Source organism: Gopherus flavomarginatus, chromosome 1 (genome assembly GCF_025201925.1).
Source record: "Gopherus flavomarginatus isolate rGopFla2 chromosome 1, rGopFla2.mat.asm, whole genome shotgun sequence".
Taxonomy (NCBI): Eukaryota; Metazoa; Chordata; order Testudines; family Testudinidae; genus Gopherus; species Gopherus flavomarginatus.
Genome location: NC_066617.1, coordinates 144,718,710 through 144,745,190, shown reverse-complemented (window position 1 = coordinate 144,745,190; position 26,481 = coordinate 144,718,710). Strand labels below are relative to the sequence as shown.

Here is a 26,481-nt window from a genome sequence, read left to right as displayed (position 1 = left end):
ATAGTGGGGGATTTCAATTATCCTCATATTGACTGGGAACATTTCACTTCAGGACGAAATGCAGAGATGAAATTTCTCGATACTTTAAATTACTGCTTTATGGAGCAGCTGGTATGGGAATCCACAAGGGGAGAGGCAACTCTAGATTTAATCCTGAGTGGAGCGCAGGAGCTTGTCCAAGAGGTAACTATAGCAGGACCGCTTGGAAATAGTGACCATAATACAATAACATTCAACATCCCTGTGGTGGGAAGAACACTCAACAGCCCAACACTGTGGCATTTAATTTCAAAAGGGGGAATTATGCAAAAATGAGGGGGTTAGTTAAACAAAAGTTAAAAGGTACAGTGACTAAAGTGAAATCCCTGCAAGTTGCATGGGCCCTTTTTAAAGACACCATAATAGAAGCCCAACTTCAATGTATACCCCAAATTAAGAAACACAATAAAAGAACGAAAAAAGAGCCACTATGGCTTAACAATCATGTAAAAGAAGCAGTGAGAGATAAAAGACTTCCTTTAAAAAGTGGAAGTCAAATCCTAGTGAGGCAAATAGAAAGGAGCACAAACACTGCCAGCTTAAGTGCAAGAGTGTAATAAGAAAAGCCAAAGACGAGTTTGAAGAACGGCTAACCAAAAACTCCAAAGATAATAACAAAATCTTTTTTAAGTACATCAGAAGCAGGAAGCCTGCTGAACAACTAGTGGGGCCCCTTGACGATCAAAATACAAAAGGTGCGCTTAAAGATGATAAAGTCATTGTGGAGAAACTAAATGGATTCTTTGCTTCAGTCTTCACGGCTGAAGATGTTAGGGAGATTCCCAAACCTGAACTGGCTTTTGTAGGTGACAAATCTGAGGAACTGTCACAGATTGAAGTGTCACTAGAGGAGGTTTTGGAATTAATTGATAAACTCAACATTAACAAGTCACCGGGACCAGATGGCATTCACCCAAGAGTTCTGAAAGAACTCAGATATGAAGTTGCGGAACTATTAACTAAGGTTTGTAACCCATCCTTTAAATCAGTTTCGGTACCCAATGACTGGAAGTTAGCTAATGTAACACCAATATTTAAAAAGGGCTCTAGAGGTGATCCCGGCAATTACATACTGGTAAGTCTACATCTGTACCAGGCAAATTAATCGAAACAATAGTTAAGAATAAAATTGTCGGACACGTAGAAAAACATAAACTGTTGAACAACAGTCAATATGGTTTCTGTAAAGGAAAATCATGTCTTACTAATCTATTAGAGTTCTTTGAAGGGGTCAACAAACATGTGGACAAAGGGGATCCAGTGAACATATTGTACTTAGATTTCCAGAAAGCCTTTGACAAGGCCCCTCACCAAAGGCTGTTACGTAAACTGTCATGGGATAAAAGGGAAGTCCTTTCATGGACTGAGAACTGGTTAAAAGACAGGGAACAAAGGGTAGGAATTAATGGCAAATTCTCAGAATGGAGAGGGGTAACTAGTGGTGTTCCCCAAGGGTCAGTCCTAGGACCAATCCTATTCAATTTATTCATAAATGATCTGGAGAAAGGGGTAAACAGTGAGGTGACAAAGTTTGCAGATGATACTAAACTACTCAAGATAGTTAAAACCAAAGCAGACTGTGAAGAACTTCAAAAAGATCTCACAAAACTAAGTGATTGAGCAACAAAATGGCAAATGAAATTTTATGTGGATAAATGTAAAGTGATGTACATTGGAAAAAATAACCCCAACTATACATACAATATGATGGGGGATAATTTAGCTACAATGAGTCAAGAAAAAGATCTTGGCGTCATCGTGGATAGTTCTCTGAAGATGCCCACGCAGTGTGCAGAGGCGGTCAAAAAAGCAAACAAGATGTTAGGAATCATTAAAAAGGGGATAGAGAATAAGACTGAGAATGTATTATTGCCCTTATATAAATCCATGGTACACCCGCATCTTGAATACTGTGTACAGATGTGGTCTCGTCACCTCAAAAAAGATATTCTAGCACTAGAAAAGGTTCAGAAAAGGGCAACTAAAATGATTAGGGATTTGGAGAGGGTCCCATATGAGGAAAGATTAAAGAGGCTAGGCCTCTTCAGCTTGGAAAAGAGGAGACTAATGGGGGATATGATAGAGGTATATAAAATCATGAGTGGTCTGGAGAAAGTGGATAAGGAAATGTAATTTACTTATTCCCATAATACAAGAACTGGGGGTCACCAAATGAAATTAATAGGTAGCAGGTTTAAAACAAATAAAAGGAAGTTCTTCTTCACGCAGCGCAGAGTCAACTTGTGGAACTCCTTACCTGAGGAGGTTGTAAAGTCTGGGACTATAACAATGTTTAAAAGGGAACTGGATAAATTCATGGTGGTTAAATCCATAAATGGCTATTAGTCAGGAAGGGTAAAGAATGGTGTCCCTAGCCTCTGTTCATCAAAGGATGGAGATGGATGGCAGGAGAGAGATCACTTGATCATTGCCTGTTAGGTTCACTCCCTCTGGGGCACCTGGCATTGGCCACTGTCGGTAGACAGATACTGGGATAGATGGACCTTTGGTCTGACCCTGTACGGCCGTTCTTATGTTCTTATGTATCCTTCAATACCAATATTCGAGTCATGGATGTAAGCAGAGTCAGGATAAGCTCTACCCTGACATCTGGTGGTGAATTACGGGGAGTGTGGAAAGAATTTCAGGGAGTATGGAATGGAATTTCACGTATTTGCATTGGCACACCCACCCCACCTAGTGTAGCGCACGGCAGCCTGGGATGGTTATTCTGACAGCTCTGGGATCCCCAATTTCTTTGTTATTGGGGCATGAGGGATAAAGTGTGTCACCCTGATTATGTGAATGAGGAACTATGAGACTGCTTTATGACAGAAATAACTCAACCTCAATTAAGTAGTACTTGCTAGACAAGGGACATGGGTTCCAATGCCCAATGAATGGAGAGAGGCTGGGGACTGGTGTGTGTACCTGATGGTATGGGCCCTTTTTGAGGGCCTAGAACACCAATTGAACAGCCTCCTCTCTCCACTGTTAAAGAGTAGAGCTAATTTTGATTCCATTAGGAGTCCATCTAAAGGCCGTTAAACTGATTTCATGTTGGGCCAATGGTGCACCAACACCGGACTTCCCTACTAAGAGCTGAAATCACTAAAAGAGCTGAGCTGAGATCACTGAGTGCTGTGTTAACTAGTGGGGGAGCCTGAAGACCTAATGCTAAGTGGTTGGCAGAGTGGAGCAGTTTGCAGCACATTGGAGCAGCCTTTGGAACAGTGAGCAGAGTGGAGTGGTTTGTGGGAAGGGCTGGAGTGGCTCATGGGTCGGTTGGAGGAGCGGCACAGCTGGTGTAGTGGAGCTGGTCATGGTGAAGGCTGCAGCAGAAATCCACGGAAAGGCAGAGCAGTTGGCCCTGGCCCACGTAAGGTGCCCCTTAACACCCCGTGTGGCCCCCCCCTGCCATTTCCACCCAGGTTGGAGGAGTAAAATTCTGCAGGTAAACTTTTGAATTCTGGGGTGGCACTGACCAGAGACTTTCGGGTTGTTGGACTTTGGGGTGATTGGACTTAAGACCATACGGGGGAAAGGACATTGCCAAACGTACTTGGAGGTGGGTTTTTGCTTATGGTTTGTGTTATAATTCTGTTTGCGATGTTTCTCCAATGTGATGCCTCACTGTTTCCCTCCTTTATTAAAAGGATTTTGCTACACTCAGACTCCGTGCTTGCGAGAGAAGAAGTATTGCCTCCTAGAGGCGTCCGGGGGGGGGGGTTGTATGTAAGTGTCCCAGGTCACTGGGTGGGGGCTCGAGCCGGTTATGCATTGTGTTATTGAAACGGAACCCCTGGACACTGAACACGGCCCTTGTTGCTGCCAACTCAGAGGGGCAGAAGGGTTACATGTATATTATACCACCAAATCTCTGTGATGCAAACTATGTAATAGTTACGTTTATTTACTAGCATTTCGAGTTTTTCCTGCTTATTCTCCATACTTCTCGCATTCGTATACAGACATCTAAGATACCGATTTGATTCCCCACCTCCAGTTCTGTCTTGTCTCTCCCTTATTTCCACTATCATTGCCCATGGTCCCCCCAAATTCTGATCCTTCTCCTAAGTCTCCATGTTTTTGACATACCTGTGGGCTTTGGTGACCTGCCCCCATTGGACCTAGTTTAAAGCTCTCCTCAGTAGGTTAGCCAGACTGTAGCCAAATATGCTTTTCCTCTTCCTCGATAGGTGGACCCTATCTCTGTTTACCAGTCCTTCTTCCTAGAACAGCATCCCATGGTCAAGGAAGTTGAAGCCCTACTGGCGACACCATCCTTGCAGCCAGGCATTCACCTTCAGGATGCATCTATCTCTGCCGAGGCCCCTACCCTTGACCGGAAGGATCGAAGAGAACACCACCTGCACTCCCAACTCCCTCAGTCTTATTCCCAGAGCCCTGTAGTCACTTCTGATCTGCTGAGAGAAAGACCTCGCAGTATCATCAGTGCCCACACGGATGAGTAGCATGGGATAGTAATCAGAGGGCCGGATGATCCTCGACAATCCCTTTGTAACATCTTGGATATGTCCCCCGGCAGGCAGAGTACTTCCTGGGATGCCATGTCAGGGCATCAGATGGGTGTATCCATCCCCCTCAGAAGAAATTCTTCCACCGCCACTACCCTACATTTCCTCCTGGGAGTGGGGCTCTGATCCTCTCAGCCTTGGGGGTACATGGCTTCTCTTTTTCAAACTTTGGGGATGATCCTTCATCACTCGTTGCCACTGCAGCATACTGGTTCTCCATCACCATGGTGGGTGGGTTGGGAGTAGGGGTGGAGCACTGCCTTCTGCCCGAAGTAACCATCAGCCAGTGTCCTCCCTGTACCAGAGCCTGATCCTCCTCCCCCAGTGGCATGACAGCAGTCGTCTCTAACTGGATAGCATCCTCAGCCTTGGAAGTCTCCATATAAATACTGTCAATGAATTCCTCATGTGCACGAATGCTCGTCAGCCTAGCCACCTCTTCCTGTAGCTCTCCCACCTGCTTCCTGAGAGATTCCGCCAGCAGGCACCTTTCACGCTAGATGGTCCCCCCCCCTGCAGCCTGGCTTTCTCTGAGTGGGAAATGCAGGCCACAGTCTCAGCAAATCTACACCAGGATCTGGGTAAAGGCATCCAAGGTTAGGTTGTGTGTCTGGATACAGGCTCAGGTGGAGGAGACAGAAGCAGTGCTGGCACAGGCGATACAGCCCTTCCTAACCATAATGATTATATTATGACTCACTCTCAAACTCCCTGTTTGCGGTCCCCTGTTCACTAGTTCCCCTTGGTCACAGTCTCTGGCTTTTAAGGCCTTCCCTCCTAGGTCAGCCCTACTGCATCAGTAATCACACAGGGAGAGGGTGATCACAAGGCTGATCAAGGATGATGAAAGGAACAAAGGCTCAAACTTTCCTCAAACACACAATCCCAATTGACCCTGTAACTGAAATAACCTGAAAGAAAAGAAAAACACCAATAGACAAACAAACTCACTCACCCCAAGGTTAGTACTTGCACCTTGTTTGTTCAGCAGAGGGATCTCCTTTGCCCTCTCTCAAACTCCCTTGGGTTGCTTAGCCTCTGGCTTTTCATAGAATATTAGGGTTGGAAGGGACCTCAGGAGGTCATCTAGTCTAACCCCCTGGTCAAAGCAGGACCAATCCCCAGATTTTTACCCTAGTTTTCCATATGGCCCCCTCAAGGATTCAAGTCACAACCCTGGGTTTAGCAGGCCAACTGTTCAAACCACTGAGCTATCCCTCCCTCCCTAGGTTACTCTGGAAGATCACTGTGATTCAAACTCCTTGAATCTTAAAACAGAGAGGAAAATTCACCTTCCCCCTTCGTTCTTTCTCCCCCTCCCAGACTCTCCCTGAGAGAGAAAGTAATCCTAACACAGAGAGAAAATTAACCTTTCTCTCCCCCTTCCCTCCTTTCTCCCCACCAATTCCCTGATGAATCGAGACCCAGTCCCCTGGAGTCTCACCAGAATAAAAAAACAGGTTCTTAAACAAGAAAAGCTTTTATTTAAAAAAAGAAAAAACAGTAAAAATTATCTTTGTAAATTTAAGATGGACTATGTTTACAGGGTCTTTCAGCTATAGACACTGGGAATACCCTCCCAGCCTAAGTATACCAGTACCAAAGTAAAATCCTTTCAGCAAAATACACATTTGAACTCCTTCCAGCCAAATACACATTTGAACTCCTCCCAGCCAAATACACATTTGCAACTAAAGAAAACAAACATAAGCCTAACTCGCCTTATCACCTAGTACTTACTATTTTGAATCTATAAGAACCTGTATCAGGGAGATTGGAGAGAAACCTGGTTGCACGTCTGGTCACTCTCAGAACCCAGAGAGAACAACAACCAAACACTAACAGCACACACAAAAACTTCCCTCCCTCAAGATTTGAAAGTATCCTGTCCTCTGATTGGTCCTCTGGTCAGGTGATAGCCAGACTCACTGAACTTATTAACCCTTTACAGGCAAAAGAGACATGAAGTACTCCTGTTCTATTAACCCTTAACTATCTGTTTATGACACTTGGCCTTCACAACAACCTCTGGCAAAGAGTTCCACGGGTGTAAATAAATATTTCCTTTTGTTTCTTTTAAACCTGCTGCCTATTAATTTCATTTGGTGACCCCTAGTTCTTGTGTTAAGAGAAAGAGTAAATAACACTTTCTTATTCACCTTCTTCACACCAGTCATAATTTTACAGACCTCAATCATATCCCCCCTTCAGGGCCGGCTCCAGGCACCAGAGAAGGAAGCAAGTGCCTGGAGCACCCAATAGAAAGGGGCAGCACTCTGTCTGTTCTTAGGGTGGCATGTCCGGGTCTGCAGGGCAATTTGGCAGCGGATCTTTCACTTCCGTTCTTCCTCTTTGGAGGCATTTCAGTCGGCTTTTTTTTTTCCTTCGCCGCTTGAGGTGGCAAAAAAACTGGAGCCAACCCTGCCCTCCTTAGTCATCTCTTTTCCAAGGTGAAAGGTCTCAGTCTGATTAATCTTTCCTCAGACAGAAGCCATTCCATACACCTAATAATGTTTGTTGCCCTTTTCTGAACCTTTTCCAATTTCAATTCATCATTTTTGAGATGGGGCGACCACATCTTCATACAGTGTTCAAGATGTGGGCATACCAGGGATTTATATAGAGGCAATATGATATTTTCTGTCTTATCCCTTTCTCAATGATTCCCTTTCTCAATGATTCCCAACCTTCTGTTTGCTTTTTTTGACTGCCGCTTCACATTGAGTGGATGTTTTCAGAGAACTGTCCAAGATAATGCAAAGATCTCTTTCTTGAGTGGTATCAGCTAATTTATACCCCATTGTTTTACATGTATGGTTGGGATTATGTTTTCCAATGTGCATTTTTTTTCACTTATCAAAGCTGAATTTCATCTGCCATTTTGTTGCGCAATCACTCAGTTTTGAGTGATCCTTGTGTAGCTCTTTGCAGTCTACTTGGAATTAACTATCTTCAGTAGTTTTGTATCATCTGCAAATTTTGTCACCTCACTGTTTACCCCTTTTTCCAGGTCATTTTTGAATATGTTAAATAGGACTGGTCCCAGTAGAGAGCCCTGGGGGAAATCACTATTTATCTCTCTACATTCTGAAAGCTGACCATTTATTCCTACCCTCTGTTTCCTATCTTTTAAACAGTTACCAATTCATGAGAAGACCTTCACTCTTAACCCATGACAGCTTACTTTGCTTAAGAACCTTTAGTGAGGACCTTTTCAAAGGCTTTCTGAGAATCTGAGTACACCATATCCACTGGATCCCCCTTGTACACATGCTTATTGACTCCCCTCAAGTAATTCTAGTTGATTGGTGAGGCATGATTTCCCTGTACAAAAACGACGTTGACTCTTCCCCAATAAAGTATGTTCATCTATGTGTCTGATAATTTTGTTATTTACTATAGTTTCAATCAGTTTGCCCAGGATTGAAGTCAGATTTACTGGCCTGTAATTAGCAGGATCACCTCTGGGACCCTTTTGAAAATTGGTGTCACATTAGCTGTCCACCAGTCATTAGGTACAGAAGCTGATTTAAATGATAGGTTACAAACTAGAGTTAGTACTTCTGCAATTTCACATTTGAGTTCCTTCAGAACTCTTGGGTGAGTACCATTGGGTCCTGGTGATGTATTACTGTTTAGTTTATCAGTTTGTTCCAAAACCTCCTCTAATGACACCTCAACCTGGGACAATTCCTTAGATTTGTCTGAAGTTGGGATGGTCCATGAACAACTGTATGAGCTAGAATACTGGCATTAAAAAAGGTTCAGAGAAGGGCAGTTAAAATGATTTGGGTCCCATATGAGGAGAGATTAAAGAGGCTAGGACTTTTCAGCTTGGAAAAGAGGAGACTAAGGGGGGATATGATAGAGGTATATAAAATCATGAGTGGTCTGGAGATAGTGAATAAGAAAAAGTTATTTATTTGTTCCCATAATATAAGAACTAGGGGCCACCAAATGAAATTAATGGGCAACAGATTTAAAACCTATAAAAGGAAGGTCTTCTTCACACAGCGCACAGTCAATCTGTGGAACTCCTTGCCTGAGGAGGGTGTGTAGACTAGAACTATAACAGGGTTTAAAAGAGAACTATATACATTCATGGAGGTTAAGTCCCTTAATGGTTATTAGCCATGATGGGAAAGGTATGGTGTCCCTAGCCTCTGTTTGTCAGAGGGTGGAGATGGATGGCAGGAGAGAGATCATTTGATCATTACTTGTTAGGTTCACTCCCTCTGGGGTACCTGGCATTGGCCACTGTCAGTAGACAGGGTACTGGGCTGAATGGACCTTTGGTCTGACTCAGTATGGCCATTCTTATGACTTCAGGCACCCTTCCCCTAAGGTTCCCTTTTGTGATCTGGGGTGGGGGAAATAAGTTGTCTGCACAACTGGGCTGCTTCTGACAAATATTTTTTGTTTGTTGTTTTTGTTTTTTTTTTAGTTAAAATACATTTTTCTGTTTCAATGAAAAAACAGTAAATCACCATACGTGACAATCCTTAATATTACTGTACTCCATTCCGAAAAGAGGGCTCCTTGCAGATATCAATGAATGTCTTGGGGCTTGGTGTTTTTTTTTAAACATGTGTCTTTCATGCTTAACATTTGTGGGTTGTTTTTTAAATAAAATAGGGGCATCACAACCATTATAAGCACTCTACAAATATCTATAGCTTTTAAATGTTTGTTTGTCTTTAGAGCACATGCTTGTTCTAAAGTATGGTGGAGGTTTGTGAATGCTTGAAACATTTTAGTTTTGGGTTAGACCCTTCTTTATTTTTGTAAATATATTATTTTAATGACTTTGAGTTGCTAGAAAGAGTGACCCATAGCATTCTGCAAACTCCTGGGGTCATATTTAAACTGTTCAATAGAGTTCTACCAACTCCTGGGTTATATTTAAACTGTCCAATAGCATTTGTGAACTTCTGAGGGTTTTTTTCATTTCATATAATCAGAGCTCACCATCCTCACCCACCTCCCTGACTGGTTGTACACCTGTCAAATTTAGTTACTGATCACTAATACGAATAACCCTGATAGCAACAAGGGTGGTAATCTCAGTCACCCTGCCTATTCGGTGGGAGCATGGTAAAAATCATTCAGTTCAACACAGTGGGTCATCTCTATTGTACTCAAACACAGCTGAACCACAAGATTCTAGAACATACATTTCAGCTTTTTGCTGTAAATGGGTCTCTTTAGCACAAAGACACAAGAGGTAGGTTCTCACAAACTATTTTTTTTATTTAAAAGACATACAGCTCCTTGAAAACAAACCGAGATGCTCCATCAGAACTTTTAGCTCGCTTAAGGGCCACAGAGACCTTCTAACAGAAACACCGATAGTTACAAAGCCCTTTTCAATAGATTTTTTTATAGCTACCAAGTTTTATACACGTTTGTCCCCACACCATTCTGTAACTTAATACTTTTAGATTTCTTACAAATAGTCTTTTTCTTAAGCAGGTTTCCTAACTTTTTGCGCAGACCATATGGTCAATATAAAACTGAAAGCAGGCATCTTCTGGTTTGGTCATTTTCTTTAAAACAGTTTCAGGGTCTTCACTGAATTTCACAGCATTTATTAAGGTCACTCCTTGTACTAATTTTTTTTGAGTTGGGTTTCAGGGTTAGGTTCCGGCGTATCCATCAATGGCTGGGCCAAAGGGCTCCCATCAGCCGCTCCCTCCTCCTCCTTGGAACTGTTACTGATGTAGTGCTTTCTCTGTGGATGGTTGAAGGCCTTCAGGGATAAAACAAAGTTTAAAGTTTTCACAGGGATGGTGAAGGAGTCCATGTTTCCTTTCAGTGTTTCCACGATTTCTAAAACATGCACTCTTGGTAAGAGATGGCCACTTCTACCCGACACTGAGACGTCTGGTGTGCTGGTGCTTTGCTCTTATTGGCAGAGGGTGGTGGGAAGAGTTCTTAGAGGTGTCACAAGATCTTCTTCTGGGCTGTTCATCCTGCCCCAGAACCTGCCCTATTTTGATCAAGTCTGTTCTCTGATAGGTCCTCTGTGGCTGAAACCTATCCCGATTGGTAGAGGGCAGTGAGGGGAGTTCTTAGAGTGGTCACATGAAGCGCTTCTGGACAGGTCACCTGCCCTAGACTGCCCCCGATTGGTCAAATCTCCTCTCAGGGGTGGTTCCCAGTGGCTGAAACCCCTCCTGATCGGTAGAGGGTGGTAGGAGGAATTGTTAGAGGCATCACAGGACCCACTTCCAGATGGGTCACACAGCCCCGGAACTCACCCAATTGGTCAAATCACCTCTTGGGGCAGTCTCATGGAGGGCAAAACCCATCCTGATTGGTAGAGGGCAGTGGGAGGAGTTCTTAGAGTGGGTTACGTAACACACCTTGCTTCTGATCATGTGTCTGACTTGACTCCGGAAGTAATACCCCCAAGGGTAGGATTCCAGTGATGGATAGCCAGGGTGTAGCTAACATTTGATTGATGGTAGGGCCCTTATACTACTTGGTGCAATTTCCTGTTTTGCTATTGCTGTTTCTTTAAATAGTGGGAGGGCAGGATGAGGGGGAATGGCAGAATTGGAGTGAGGAGTTTGGTAAATATAAGAGGGAAGGAAGGGGAAAAGGCACAGCCACACCTCCTCCCCCTGCCAAGCTAGTCACTCACTGTCAAGTGTTTCTTTGGAATCACCACAGAGCAGAACCTCAAAGAGAGATTCAAAGGAGGATCAGATGTTGGTTGCACAGATTTTCTCAGGGAGTTTTCACCATACAGAAAATGCAGCATTGGAGAAAATGGAGAGGTAAAGAGTTAAAGACGTTTCCCTTAATCCAACTATGTGTACCAGTTCTTTTTAGGAAGAGCCTGAGGTAGGTGTGGTACCAGCCACTCATTATTCTGTGCTATATGCCCCTAGCCTTGTGCCTGTTCCTTTTATTGTGTCTGTCCCAGGAATTAAGTAAACTTGTTTTCAAAGAATCTTCCCCTACTGACAGCACTGAAGGGCATGGTGTGTGGAGGACATCCTGCTACTGAAAGAGAAGGTCATGGTTTACTCAGGAAGCCCTAAGCTCTGTCTCTACTACTACTAAGAATCATGGTCTAGGCAGGAAATCCAAAGGTGGGGTGAAAGTAACATTAAGCACGTACCGGTAGCGGGGCCCAGCTCCGGGGGCCTTGGGCAGAAGGGGCGGGGCTGGGGGTCAGCCTCTCTCAGCCAGCCGATCTACACTCTCTGGCCCGTACCTCCCTGGGCTCCGCCAGTGATTGAAATTTTAAATCGCGAACCCCGGGGCAGCTGCCCCTTTTGCCCTCCCATCCCCTGGTCGGCCCTGCTCCAAGGTTGATTAGTAGAAGAACTGTCAATATTTCAGATGCTGCTGACTAGTTCTTCTTCTATAAAGCTGATCTGAGTGACACAACTTGCTTCTAGTGAGATGTCCTTGTTTACAATTGGGCATGTCCTATACTGGGAATTGGTCTTTTAATGATCACTTTTGGCACAAGGGATTTCTTTCCTACGTTGTAAAATAGCCAGCCTCTAAAGTCTCCCAATTCATGTTTAATATGATATAGAATCAATTGGGGTTAGAAACAGCACAGATATAGTTTGTACAGAACTTTTCCTTCCAGCTCCGGAGATTGGGGGTTACCCGATGATCTGAGGCTGTGGTAAACCTGATGTCAGGAGGGGGCTCATCACTCATATATGGTGATGTTTGTTGCTTTCAGGTTTTATTGGCTGTTTTAGCTGCATAAAGTCACAGATAAAACCACTGATAAAAACTAAAAAGGCAGATGGGTTTGCTATTGGTTCCTTCCTACAGCTGATGCCAGCCTCTGAATCTATATATTTCCCTTCCACTGCTTTGTTATCACTTGTCAGACACAGAGGAGCCCTGGCAGGTGCTTAGGTGCAGCCAGTGCAGTGAGAGGATGGGACAGCAAGTCAGGTTGGCAATGAAGGGACAGCTCTCCAATCCGGTGCTGTGGCTTCTTCTCCTCACAATTCAGGACATAGCAGGTAAGTCTCTTCTGGTAACCCAGGGGAGCTGGATTAACTGGAACTAGGGTGGTAACTTTTACAGTCAGCTTTTTACCATCGGTGCCTGGCTAGGAGTTTGTGACTTTTCCTTTCAGGATTGGGCCTTGCCACTGTTATCGAGGCTTTTGTTACCTTGAGGTTGGACAATTCAAATGATCCTAATGTGGGGCTGCACCTTAGAACCAGTCAGAGAATGAAGCTGGTGCAAATGGCAGCTACTCACTGATCAGCGTATCTTGCTGGGAGCATGTTAGAGTTGTGCTGCAGGGTCTGCACTGGCTGCCCATCTCTACCACAGCTGTGGTTAGCAGTGGAGGCTGAGTTGGTTCTCCCTTTTTCTAAAGGAGAGGGGTGGCTGGCAGGGTGTTCTCTGTGAGGCCTCCAGGACTCTGAAACTTGTCTCCTTTGGGCCAAAATAGCCCAAATTAGATGATCATCGGGGCACACTGCAAAAGAAACTTGTTTGAGGGTGAGAAGGAAGGACTCAGGCCATGTGTCACATAATGAGAAATGGGTGGGAAGGAGTTTCTGTAGGTGTCTGGCTGGCTGAGGTCCTGTTGAAATGGTCACTTCATGCTGCAGGGATTTGAGTGTGTTATCACTGTCGTCCAGGTGCCAACAGTCTTAACTGAGCATTGCTTTTGTATTTTAAATCCTAATAAATATGTCAGTAGTTTGGGATCCAACAGAAATGTTTGTTTGGTCCTGAATCCAACAGCTCCAAGGGCCAAGTCCTGGCTCCTCACTCCCCCATTCACTTGTTGTGAGCAGGATTTATTCAAACAAACCCAGACCTGATTCCTCCCAGAGAAGGGGTGTGTGCATGTGTTGGGGTGCAGTGTGCAATGACCTGTGCCCATGGGGTTACTGGAAGTTCTGCTAGCAGGAATATTTATCCTGCAGGAGCCCTGCCTCCCTCCCCCAGGGTTTCTGCTGGAGCAGAGAAGCTTTGAATCCTAGATGGAACCTAGAGAAATCTGTCCAGCACGAGCTGCACAACAGATGTTCTGTATGAGGGCCTCTCACAGCTGCACTGGTTTTATACCCTCAAGTCTGCCCCTGCCCTATGTCAGGGCTGCTCTCATTCCTCCAGCACAGAGGCAGCTGTAGGCTCTTTCCCATGCTGTGTCCCAGCTCCAGGCAGACTTAACTGCAATGGGGGCAGGGGCAGACCATGGGGTGTTGGTGCATTTTAGGGAGTGAATCTGGCCCAAAGACTTCACAGCTGATTAGCAATAGGATGAAAATTGAATGTGGGACCTCGATATGATTCAAATAATACAGTGATTGGAACCTGTTGGGCTGGTGTTAGCAGCATCATAATGATCCATGTGACTGTCAGGGCAGTGAATTGCTCCACAGTAGCTGGTTCATGGGAACCTGATGTGCTGCTGCGCCAGCCTGAGAAACTGACTCTGAAGTTGGTAATCAGAAATGTCAGTCTAAATTATTGTCTTAGAGAAAAACCTGCCCTAATGTATATTTCACAGACAGTTCAGTAACTGTGCAGTGATTAGGGGGCTGGTACCCAGAAAATCCTGAGGAAACCAAACCATCTAGCAGGTTACTTGGAGTTTATATTTCAGATTCCCAAGAAGTTCAAATATCATGTCCTGGGGTTAGAGCCCATGACACAGCTGTACATGACAGGAAAGCAGAGAATTCTGTGGTGATTTCTGGTGATCAGACTGACATTGCAATTACTACCACGTGAAGGATAAATTACTGCACAATTGTGGTTTGGGGTCCTATAGTGATGCCAAGCACATGTTCAGCTCAGTGTATTTTTGTTGGATTTATGAGCAAAGGTTTATCATCCCCTAGAAATTTCTTATTTTCTATGGGAAATTTGACTGCTTCACGTGATGCAGACACAGTGACATGGGGGAGCATAAATTACTGTCCAGTTATTTGTTGGATAGTGTCATATAGTGATGCCAAGCACATGCTCAGCTCAATGTATTTTTGTTGGATTGATGAGGAAATGCGCATCACCTCATTGATTATTTTTAATTTTCTATGGGAAATTTGAGTTTGCTTCACATGACACAGACACAGTGATGTGGGGGAGTTTACAATATAGGGGATACCACCAAGCAGCTACTTTTCCATTTCCCTCAGTGCCCTAATTCTCCTCCCTGATCCCTGAGTAGAGGCTAGGTCAGTCTTTGCCAGAAGATCTTGTTTCACAATTACTGATCTCTGTTCATTGTGCAGAAAACAAATTTGTAAGATGATGTGGAGCCCAGGCAAACAAATGAGAAAATATCAGGGGTGGGTCAAAGCTGCAGGTTTCACTCCCAGACGCAGATCTGAACTTCTCCAATGTTCATAGTGCTGGGTGGGTTCATTATTCCAAGTTGGGCCACAGAGGTGGAGTCAGTAGATGTTAGGTATGGTATGTAAATGTGATTGATAGCTGAAAGGTGCTGATGGCTGCCATCAGGGAGTCTTCCATACTAAGACAATCACAGACCTCGTGAAAGCCAATGGCAGTGTGAAGCACTCTCTTTTAGGCTCAAAAGATGGAACAATCAAGATCCTTTATGTAGTTAAAACAGCTACAGACAGTGGGGGCTATTGAAAAAGGCACTGGGCACATGTGCAGGGCAGAGCTAAGACAGGAGTTCCCACTGTTGCCAATGCAGGGGCCAGGATACCGGCATCAGACTGTGTCTGCTGAAGGGAGAAGCCAGTAGGAGTTGTGACTGGGATCTTGGAAGTAGAAAAGAAACAAAGCCTGTTGGAGCTCATTGGATGGGCAGGCTGGGGATTTTTGAGCAAGGAAATTGCTGGTTGTTCTTAGTTTCTACTGTGTGCAGGGAAACAGAACTGTGTGTGCACTTAGTTAGAGCAGTGTTACAGCCTTGGGTCCTGCCATGAGTGACCATCACTGAGTTAACCCCACTGAAAAAAAGCCCCTTTTTTCTTAGTGCAGACCAGGCCCCATTGATTGGCTGTAGGACTGCACTGAAGTGAGTTGTACCTGAATAAACGCCCCTGTAAATTGAAGCAAAGGGAGCAGTTTATATTTGCTTGGCATTAAAGAAGCAGGACGGTCTGAGCATGTACTAGTGTGAGCTGCGCTGTTCTCTGAGCTTCATGGATGCTCGATAAACACGGTGTCCCCTGCTCAGCCATCCACTGCTGCAGCCAGCCCGTTCCAGGGGTCACAGTGGAGCTCTGCATGTAGCTGTAACTCAAGGGCATTGTAATGATGCCAGTACTTGCTCCCAGGTCTCAGGGTCAATCCTGTGTCTTCATATCCTGTCATGTAGACCAATTCTCCCAGCCAATGTCCCAGGACTGTGTGACAGGCAGGGGGTGGAACTCAGATCTCGCTACTGGGAAAAAAGCCAGTGGCAGGGAGTGGGCGCAGAGTCTGCTGCTCATCTAGGAAAGGACCAACCTGTACATGCAGGCCAGAGAGGCCAGGTAGAAAGGGGTGAAGAGCCCAGGGGAGGCAGGTGGGAAGAGAGAAATGTGTAAGAGGGAAACGTGTGGGGCAGGTGGGGAGAGGAAGCTCCGGTAGAGAGCACAAGGCTGTAATGCCAAGCGCCACAGAACAAAAATTACAAGGTTATAAAAAACATCCAGTCATGTTACTCAGTCTGTCTTTGGACTTTAGATCTCCCGCCCTCATTCCTCTGCTATAGAGGGGGTGAGAATCGCAGGCTGAAAAGTCACCATTTAATGCACCCAAACTGCACGACTCCCCCTGGCTGCTCAGCTGGAGGCTGCACTTACCCTCCCCTCACCCCGAGACAGGAACTGCTGTCCATTGCCCAGCACTGCCTTCGCTCTCCCCTCCTGGGTCAGTTCCTCTGACAGACGAAGGGGTGGCTGGGAAATAGTTTGACAAACACTGAGCTAATCAATGCAGCATGGTTCACACTCACACATAGAACTTCTGTTACTGTTCAGGAGTGAGTTACAGATACTGGATACCTTCACACTGACATCAACCATTCACATCAGCTATAATGTCACCGTAACACAATGGGTTCGGTTTAGCCATATGCAAATAGCAACACTTCTCTGGCTTCCCCCACCCCACTCTGCAACTTCTCTGTCTCAGACTGAAGCACACCCCACAATCTAGAGGCCTCTCCTCTTCCCTTGCCTCCCTCAAGCCTCCTGTTCCAGACCCCTCCTCGCCTCTCCACCATCCCTCCTGCCCCCTACTTCAGTCATTATTCCTCACCCCACTACTCCCTCATGCCCCTCTGCTCTGGACCCCCACCTCCTTGCCCCTCCATTCCCTTCACTCTCCATCCTTCCTGCCTCCTTCTCCAGACCCCTCACCCCGCTCCTGAATTCTCCCTCTTCCCCAACTCTAGACTCCCTCCTCTCTCTGTCTTCTGACACAACTTTCCAGCCCCCTCCTTTCACCTGGTCCCCTGCTCCAGACCTCCACCTATCTGCCTCTCCACACTTCTTGCCTACCTCCTTCCTGCCTCCTTCTCCAGCCCCCTCAGCCCCCTCCAGAGATCTCACTCCTCCCCCACTCCAGACCCCCTCTTCTTCCTTCCTCCTGACCCAACTTTTCAGACCCCTCCCTTCCCCTGATTCCCTGCTCCAGACCCTCCACCCTCCACTTTACACTCCTCCTTTTTACCCACACAGCACCTGCACCCCATTCCCTAAAAACTCCTGAATCTGCCTTCTGTCCCACAGTGCCCTTCTCCCCTCACTCTCCCCATCCTTCTTGCACAGGGTCTCTGCTTCCCATTACAGTCTCTGGGTCCTGTCCAGGCCCTTGAGCCATTCAGAGGAAGCCACGTTCCCTGTGGGTTTCAGTCTCATTGAAAATAGTGAGAAGTGGCAGCCAGCTTTATTCAGGGTGGCCTCACTCCCACACGCCGACAGGCTGTAGGGAGATGGACGCATTTCGCTGGCTTCAGCCCCAGTGACAGTGACAGGAGATGGCGCCTTTTGGAATAAGGGAAACTCCGTGAGTTGGTGTCTTTCATCGTGTTCTCACAAGGTGAGTAAAAACACCCCAAATTGCCAGAGTGGGAATAAAATGGCGAGAGCTGCAGCACTGACAGCCCCGAGTGTGAGGCCCTGAGATGTGAGAAGTTGGCGACATGAGGCAGCTCTGGGCATGTCCATTCTCCTGGCTCTGGGCGTGGATCCCCTGCTGCTGGGCGCAGACTCTGCTGTGATAACGCTGGAGAGGGGGCTCCCTGCTTGCTCTGACCCTGCCCTGTGTCTCTCTTTGAAGGTGCTGATGACCTGAGGCTGGCGGATGGAGGCAGCCCCTGTGCCGGGAGAGTGGAGGTTAAACACCAGGATCAGTGGGGGACCGTGTGTGATAACAACTGGGACATGGAAGATGCCGAGGTGGTTTGTAAGCAGCTGGGATGTGGATCTGCTGTCAGTGCCCCAGATCGGGCTCATTTTGGACAAGGATCTGGACCGACTTGGCTGTATCTAGTGGATTGTGTTGGTGACGAGTCAGCTGTCTGGGACTGCAGTCATAGAGGATGGGGTGCAGGACAGTGCCGTCATTATTATGATACTGCAGTGATCTGCTCAGGTAAGAACTCAGCCAACCTGCCCCAGCAGGAAACTCCCCATGAGGGAGAAGGGACTGAACCCATGTGTGACATTCCTGGTGACTCAGAACTGGACAGTGCCCTGCTCTGGGGTCAGGGTGCAACTGACCAGTCTCTCCCTGAGCTCCCCTGTGCAGACTGGGGATGAGCAGGCTGTGCCATCCTCTGGGCCACTAGCAGGGGCAGCTGGGGCAGTTGTTGTGGGGTAGGTGACCCCATTAGCAGGTCTGTGCTGGTACATGCCTGGGTACAGCAGCCCAGTGTCTCCCTGGGCAGCAGCGGCAGCTGTGACCCTGCCTGTGGCTACTCTAGCTGGGACAGGAGTCGAGGCAGGGGAGTGCTGTGGAGCTTTCCCCAGAGTTCCCTGAGGCAGCAGGGGAGGAGCCCTGCTACCTTAAAGTTTCTACAGTATGGCTTGCGTGTTTCAATCTATTTGTGCTGTTGCCAGGCTCGGGTGACTAACTCTGCATTTTCATATTTTCCAATGTGTCTTAATTTTTTAAAGGAACTTTAGTTGTGTATTTCCAGGCTTTCCAAAGGGTGATTTAAAAAAACAGAAAAGAACCAATGGCATTCCTTTAAAGCCTTTTCTGCAATGTGACACCTATGCAGAGCCATAATTTCAGCTTAATGAAGATTTTTCTTTGGGACTCTAAAGGTTGGAGAAGCAACCTGATTTATTCTTCTCTTTGGAGCCCAGATCTGGTTCCTCTTTCCTCCAGCATTTGTTATAGGCAATGCTGGTAGAGCTGCCTATAATTAAGGTTGCCTGATATATCTCATTCCAAGATCCTGTTTTCAGTTGCTTTTAATACATAATAATAATGATAATGTGCTCAGTGCAAGTGTTGGATACAGGCCATTAAATAAGATCTGGGACCACACAAAGAATGTGGAGGATAAAAAGAAATATTGAATAGCTACCTATTCACTGAACGAGGCAGCGGTGGTGTGGAAAGAACTGTATGCGATCGTGTAACTAAAGAATGTACCGTAATGCATCTGCACAAGGGAGCCAAATTAAGGTTGCATGAGCATTTCCTAACTTTTGAGCACTTGAGTTTGCCACCTTAATGTTCTTTTAACACAGATTTGTTGGATGTGATATAGAGTCCAGATTTACTCGTGTTTCTTCTACTCTTTGTTTCAGAATCTTGTTCCTAATAGAGAGCTCCTCTTCTCACTTCTTCTTCCCAGTTAATTCTAAATACACAAGCAGTTCAGAAAGTGCTCACTGATGTTTCCCCTCCTCTGCCCCCCTCAGCTGCCAATCATTCTCCGAACAAGAGAAACATTTGTAGAGACAAGACCCCAGGAGGACCCATAAATTTCCAAAAAACCCCAATCCTTAGTCTCAATAATATCTTTAATTTTTCTACATTGTCTGTGTTAATTTCCAATAGCTTTGAACACCGTGCAGAGATCTGGGAACAAGTTAGGTAGTATATTAGTGGGAATGAGACATGAGTAGCACTGGGGTGACACAAATGATACTCTGGGGAACCTGTTATTTATGATTCTGTGATATAAACCTTGGAAGATTAAAGCTCAGTGATACAGCCAGCAGCAGGTTAAAGGGAGAAATGATTTTTCATTCTACTTTTTTCCATATGGTTTCTATCAAACACAATTTCACAGATGAGCTAATGGCTCAGGAGAGTGGTAAATACATTTTCCAACCCAGCCCATGTCAGTAGTGATTGATGTTTGGTAGCCCCCATGCAATAAGTTGATGATCTTAGTCTACCATCACCACTGGACATTTCTTGGCACTTATGCTGGCAATATTTAGGAGCGGCCAAAGGCTGAATGGGCAAGAGAGATTGAAGTCTCTTCTCTTTACACACTGGTTGGGCAGTGTTCACCCCAGCTCTGTGCCCTCTCAGCCTCGACTGTGTCAGCACAAAAGGGTCACAGTCACCATAAGCCCCACCCCTTCCCTCAGAAATATGGCTGGTACAGTGGGGGTGTACCTATTGGGTTTCTGGGGTACAGTGGGGGCATAATGGGGCAGTAACCCTGCTCCTGCCCTGAAGGGCTTAAAACAGCCCTGGGAGAGGGCTGTGGTAGGGGAAAACCTGGGCTGATTGGGGAAGTAGCCACAGCTGGGCCATGCCCCAATCAGGCTGCAGCTGGCCCTTAGAAGAGGGCAGTGGCCCAGGGAGCAGTCAGTCTCTCTCTGCTTTCAGAGAGGGAGGGAGGGAGGTGTGCTCGCTGGCTGCTGGGAAACTCAGGGTGCCTAGAGTAAGGCAGGGCTGGGGAAAAGCCAGAGGGGCTGGGGAGCTCCAGGCTGGCAACTCCCCAGGTTGCATGGCCTAGTTCAAGGCCCCATAGAGATACTTAGTTGCACAGAAAGGAAGCAGGTGCAAACCCCCCTTGCCTGTGATGAGTGGCTTATACTTCAGTCTGCCCCAGGGAATGGGGCTAGCTGGTGACTGACAGTAGCCTATGAGTGAGACAAGGTGGGGATAGGGGACAGGGGCTCCCTGGGGAGGGGAGACCCTGAGACTGAAGGGTGTACTGCCAGGGGGCAGCATCCCAGGTAATGGGGCACTGGAGTCCTGGGAGGGACATAGGAGCCAAGCAACAGTGGGACACTGGCCTGCAGAGGGTGCTCCAAGGCTGGAAAATGAGCTAATTCCCAGGATATCAGCAGGAGGCACCGCAGCAGTGAGTCTCACACCGGTAGGGGGAGCCTCCTAAACAGGAGTAACCCCCAGTACATTTTGTGCATTTGTAACACTGGTTGTTAGTGGGCAGGATTGAACCTGGGACCTCTAAAGCTTAGTGCTATGGGCCTCTACTGCATTACCTAAAAAATTACTAGCCTATGAACCAAAACTGTAGCAAACTCATCAATATCTAGGTGCTACTAGAGGGAGACAGAGCACCACACCCAGCAGGCATGGGTTACACATTGACTCCCCTCCCAGTCCCTGTGCCAGGTTCAGCACTGGTGCAAGGAGCTACCGGGCTGAGGGTCTGTTTCTCGGCTTGATTCTGGGTTTCCCACATAAAGTGAGTCCTGCAGCTGGAGTCTCTCAGCTGATCATAGTGTAACTGACTGAGCTGCACCATCCTTATTTCCACTGTTTCTGTACCAGAAATGCACAATTGCAAAGAGGAGCTCATTCGCATAATGGGAGGAGCCAAAAGCAGGAGCCTGGCAGCCACACCCCCATTCCCTGCTGGGGTGTGTGTGTGTGTGTGTGTGTGTGTGTGTGATTTCTGCCATGGTTTCCCAGCCCTGCTCAGTCACATGGTGTGGCCTGGCCCCACTCTCTGCCTGGCAGCTGCTGGAACCTGTGAGCTGCAGGCTTTTCCCCAGGGGGAGAGGCAGGAGGAATAGATGGGAACTGCAGGGAAGGGGCTGCTGCTTTCCAGGAAGGGAGACTGAGGGTAACAGGGGGTGGGGCCTGTCTGCAGGATGGGGCATGACTAGAGGTGTTCCAAGAGTGGCTGAAAGTTTAAATTGTGTCCCCCGCACTATCAGCAGGTATAGGTAGTCTGTGCCTGGGATTGTAAACCCTGAACTTCTGGGCTATTCCCTGCTGCTTGGGGGATTTGGAGAGTATCCATGGGGTGCAAAGGAACTCGACTGGCTGCCTGGGAACTAGGCACAAGCAGTTTCCAAGGCAAATCCCAAATAAGTACAAAGTAGAAACTTAGCTGTCTGAGAAACCCTCACTCCAGCCATCCAACTCCAGTTACCTGGTTTTGATGATGTAACTCATCTTGGTACCAAAGTGACCAATGAGCCACATAAATTGTGTCCCTTCATGTTTAGTATTGAAAATTATTTACCTCCGAAATAAAGAATTGTTGCCCTGAGGTTACAGAGCCATTTACACTAAAGGAAAAGATTCCTCAGCACTTTAAGTTTCCTGCATGAATGCTCAGTGTGTGTCCTTCATTTTGAGTCTTTATCACATATTGGCACCAAACTTGGGCCTTGTCAGGTGTCATATCTACAGGATCTGTGCTATGCCCCAGCTTTGAAACAGTCCCTTGAAGTAATACCTTCAGTGTGCCAGACCCCAATCAGTCACTCTCTTCCTTAAAGTAGGTCACGTGGCCTCAATGCTTCCAAGACAGAGTCTCTGTGCTCCAGCACTCCTGTTTTGCACCATGAGCTCTGTGCAGTGAGTCCAACTGAGACAGACCCCTGCTCAGAGACTTTTACACTCATCAGGGACCAGTGCACCTCAGCAAGTATCTGCAGTGACTCCAGGCATCCTTTTCAGACCACAGCAGGGTTTATTAGACAACTGGAACACAGTATCAGGAAGTCCTATGGTTAAGGTTACCATACGTCTGGTTTTCCTGGACACAAACTCTTTGTTTGCTGACCTCTGTCCGAGCGAATTTTCCAAATAAGAGAAAATGTCCAGGATTTTTCCAGATGTTGCAGCTCAGAAAGAGCCATCTCCACACCCTGATTTGCCCCTCCCCAGCACATCCGCATCTGCCGCATCCTGTTAGCCCCATCCCAGCCTGGCCCACCAAGTAAGCGGAGCCACCAAGCACCTGTTGGCCTGGCCACCTGCCCCACCACAGGGCCTCAGAATTTGGCCAGGAGTGGTGAGAGGACCAGGCCCCAGCTCCCAGCCCAGGGAAGGGACAGAAACCCGCAGGGAGACCTTGATTGATGGACTGGTTTTGCTTACCAGATATGCATCAGCTGGCAGGAAATGTGACACTGACCTCCACCTTTAGAGTGAGGCTGCAGGTACCCCCTCCGGCATGCCCCAAATACTCCCTCCCAGGACACACCCACCCCTCCAAGATTCCCCAAATATCCCCTCCAGCACCCCCCAACTGTAACCCCTCTCCATATTAGGCCACATCAGCCATGCTGCTGTGGACCCATCTTAGTTTCTTCTTTCTTTCTCTCTCTCTTTGTCTCTCAGTCGCAGATGAGCTCCCATGTCTCTTCAAAGGCCAGTTCTTATCCTAGACTCCTGTCACTACTCGGTCCATTGTCCTCCTCCTGCCGATTATGGCCAATTATCCATATTGCATCAAAGCAAACACATCACAATTCCCACCATCTGCATGCCAGGCAGCAGTCTTGTACCTACAGGGCACTACCAGGAGGGGAGCATGACAATGGACATGCCCCAGGAGAGAACAGCAGAGAGGCCAGCACAGAGCATGGCCTTGTTAAATGCTGTGATTGAGTAGAATTCTGTTCACCAGCTTTGCACGTACAAGAGCCACTTACACCAAATTTGCCCAGGCTTGCACTGGAGAATATGCACAATATAGATTTTGCTGATCACTCTTTTTCTTGCTGAGCCACTGTCCATATTCTCTTTTGGAGCTTGCCTCTTGTCTCACTGAGCTAGTGGGTCTAGTTGCAGTTACAACGACTTCACTCAGCCAACAATCACCTCAGAGGTGGCAAATGGGTGCAGTGCACCAGTGGTGATGGTAAAGGCCCAGTTTACACCAGTGCAGCTGCCTACACACAGCGCTATGGAGACCTGAGCCCTCTGTGTGCACATAGCCCAGCAGTCACTGCTAGAGTTAAACATTTCTCACACTGGTGACCTATTAATTGTCATTGGTGCTCTACGAGTCCCACCCAAAACAGGAGGCTGTTGTTCATTCACTGCAATGAAGGCCAGACTCTCCTTACTGCCTGTGCACAGACAGCTCTGCATGTCAGAGACTGTGGAGTTAAGTTAAAATTCACTGACAGAAAGATTCATTTACGCAGAGTGCATGTTGCCCAGAGGTATCTTGTGCCCTTCTAGAACATCGAGCTGGGCCAACTCAAACTGCTGAAAACCAGGCAATACAGAGTTATGGTAAATGCCAAGGCAGGCTTAACTCTGCCCCCTGGAGCTGGAACTAGCCACTGGCACTGGGAATTATTTGCATGTTCTCCAGCTGCAGTCACTGTGTTAGGTGTAGTTGTGCTGAATGGTGGAGATGATGAATGGGAGCACTTTGGCAGAGCTGACTGTGACATGAGAATGTCTGGGTCTAAGCCCCACCATGTGATGAAGGGCAAGAGCTGCCTGTGTACCCTGGGCATCCCATACACCTCATTTCAGTGCCATATTCTGTATGGTGTGTCAGTGGCGGAGCACAGAAATCTTCTTGCCATGGGGATCGCAGCAGTGAGGTGGGAGATGAAAGCAGTTAGTGTGTTTAATGATGGTGAAAGGACAGTGTTAGCTGGCATCCTGTGAGTACGGGTAAAGGGATTGTGAAAGGGGGCAAAGGAGTTGTACAATGTAACAAGTGTGGGGTTGTTTCTGACTGGGGAGAAAGTTCAGTGTTTGTAGGGCACTGGCCACTGAGGAACCTCCTCTGTGATTGGGAAGTGTTTTCATTTTCTTGTGTGCAGATGCTCCAGTGCTAGGCCTTTCCTTTTCCTTGAAATGGTTCCCATTTTACAGTTTGTTTACTGAATGTGGGTCAGTGTCATGGAGGATCTCAGCCGAGTTGTGGGACCCATGGCCAGGGTGGAGGCTTATCTGGGAGGATTCGCAGAGCCAGCCAGGAGTTTGCCTGCTCTGCAGCAGGGCCAGCTTTAGGCTTTTTTGCCACTCCAAGCCAAAAAAATGTTGGCTGCCCTCCACCCCAGCCCTGGGCTCTCCTGCCCCACATCAGTGCCCTCCCCCACCTGCACCTCCTGCCGCCCCAGCTCTGGGCTCCATTCCCCAAACGTGACCACCTCGTTCATCACAGCAATCCCCGTTTACACTTGCAATGGGGATCAAACTGTTTCTCCTATTTTTATTTCACTTTAGTAAAAATCTCACCTCCCCACCCCCAAAATCTCATCTTTAGTGCTCCAAATGCACATGGAAGGCATGGGGACAAACCCTCAAACCTTGTACCCAAAAAGGGATGGGGATCTAGCAGGGCTGGCTCTAGCTTTTTTGCCACCCCAAGCAAAAAAATTTTGGCTGCCCCCCCCCCCCCCCGTCCCAGCCCTGGGCTCTCCCCCAACACCCGCCTGCTGCCCCAGCCCTGGGTTCTCCCCCCTCATCCACACTCCCTGCCGCCCCAGCCCTGGGCTCCCCCATTCCCCTCATTAGTGCCCCCCCACACCTCCTGCGGCCCCAGCTCAGGGCTTTCCCCACCCCCACCACCTGCACCCTCCTTCCACTGCAGCCCTGGGTCACTGGTAACTCGCTCCCAGGGCGGGTCATTCAGCAGGAATTTTGGATGTGCACAGAACACAGACAGGATTGGTTCCCATATGGTTACAGAGCTGCAACAAAGTGGAGCAATTTTCAGCTTGTGTGATTGGAGGGTATCTGGATGCATATTATAAGACTGTCCTCCATAAATGAGGAAAGTTGAGGTGCCTTTAATATCCTTTTGTTCCACTCTTTCTTTCTATGGGAATTTGCCAATGCAATATCACTATCTTCCTTTTAAACAAACACATAAACAAACAAACAAAAAGGCAAGACTGAAACACAATCCCCAGACGCAGGGGTTCCTGGGATAAGCTGAGTCAACCCAGTTTTTTTGGGGGGGAGTGTCATAAACAGATAAGTAAGAGTTAATAGAACAAAGTACTTCATATCTCTTTTGCCTGTAAAGGGTTAACAAGATCAGTGAGCCTGGCTGTCACCTGACCAGAGGACCAACCAGGGGACAGGATACTTTCAAATCTTGAGGGAGGGAAGTTTTTGTGTGCGCTGTTAGTGTTTGGTTGTTGTTCTCTCTGGGTTCTGAGAGTGACCAGACGTGCAACCAGGGTTCTCTCCAATCTCCCTGATACAGGTTCTTATAGATTCAAAATAGTAAGTACTAGGTAGATAAGGCGAGTTAGGTTTATGTTTGTTTTCTTTAGTTGCAAATGTGTATTTGGCTGGGAGGAGTTCAAATGTGTATTTTGCTGAAAGGATTTTACTTTGGTACTTGTATACTTAGGCTGAGAGGGTATTCCCAGTGTCTATAGCTGAAAGATCCTGTAACATATTCCATCTTAAATTTACAAAGATAATTTTTACTGTTTTTCTTCCTTTAATTAAAAGCTTTTCTTGTTTAAGAACCTGATTGTTTTTTTATTCTGGTGTGAGATCCCAGGGGACGGGGTCTGGATTCACCAGGGAATTGGTGGGGAGAAAGAAGTGAAGGGGAAGAGAAAGCTTAATTTCTCTCTGTGTTAGGATTACTTTCTTTGTCAGGGAGAGTCTGGGAGGGGGAGAGAGAAGGAGGGGGGAGGTGGATTTTCCTCTCTGTTTTAAGATTCAAGGATTTTGAATCACAGTGATCTTCCAGGGTAACAGAGGAAGGGGAAGTCTGGGAGAGGCAACGGTGAGGGAAAGGGTTTACTTCCTTGTGTTA

General features: G+C 46.9%; 1 protein-coding gene across 1 annotated transcript in view; it reads left to right on the top strand.

The window, feature by feature from the left end:
- The first annotated feature begins 12,455 nt into the window (after positions 1-12,455).
- LOC127042969 (scavenger receptor cysteine-rich type 1 protein M130-like) overlaps positions 12,456-26,481 on the top strand; it is a 146,212-nt gene continuing 132,186 nt past the window's right edge. The window contains 2 exon segments of the mRNA XM_050936577.1: positions 12,456-12,580; positions 17,829-18,143. Coding sequence (XP_050792534.1) covers positions 12,493-12,580; positions 17,829-18,143 — 403 coding nt within the window. The 5' untranslated portion in view covers positions 12,456-12,492.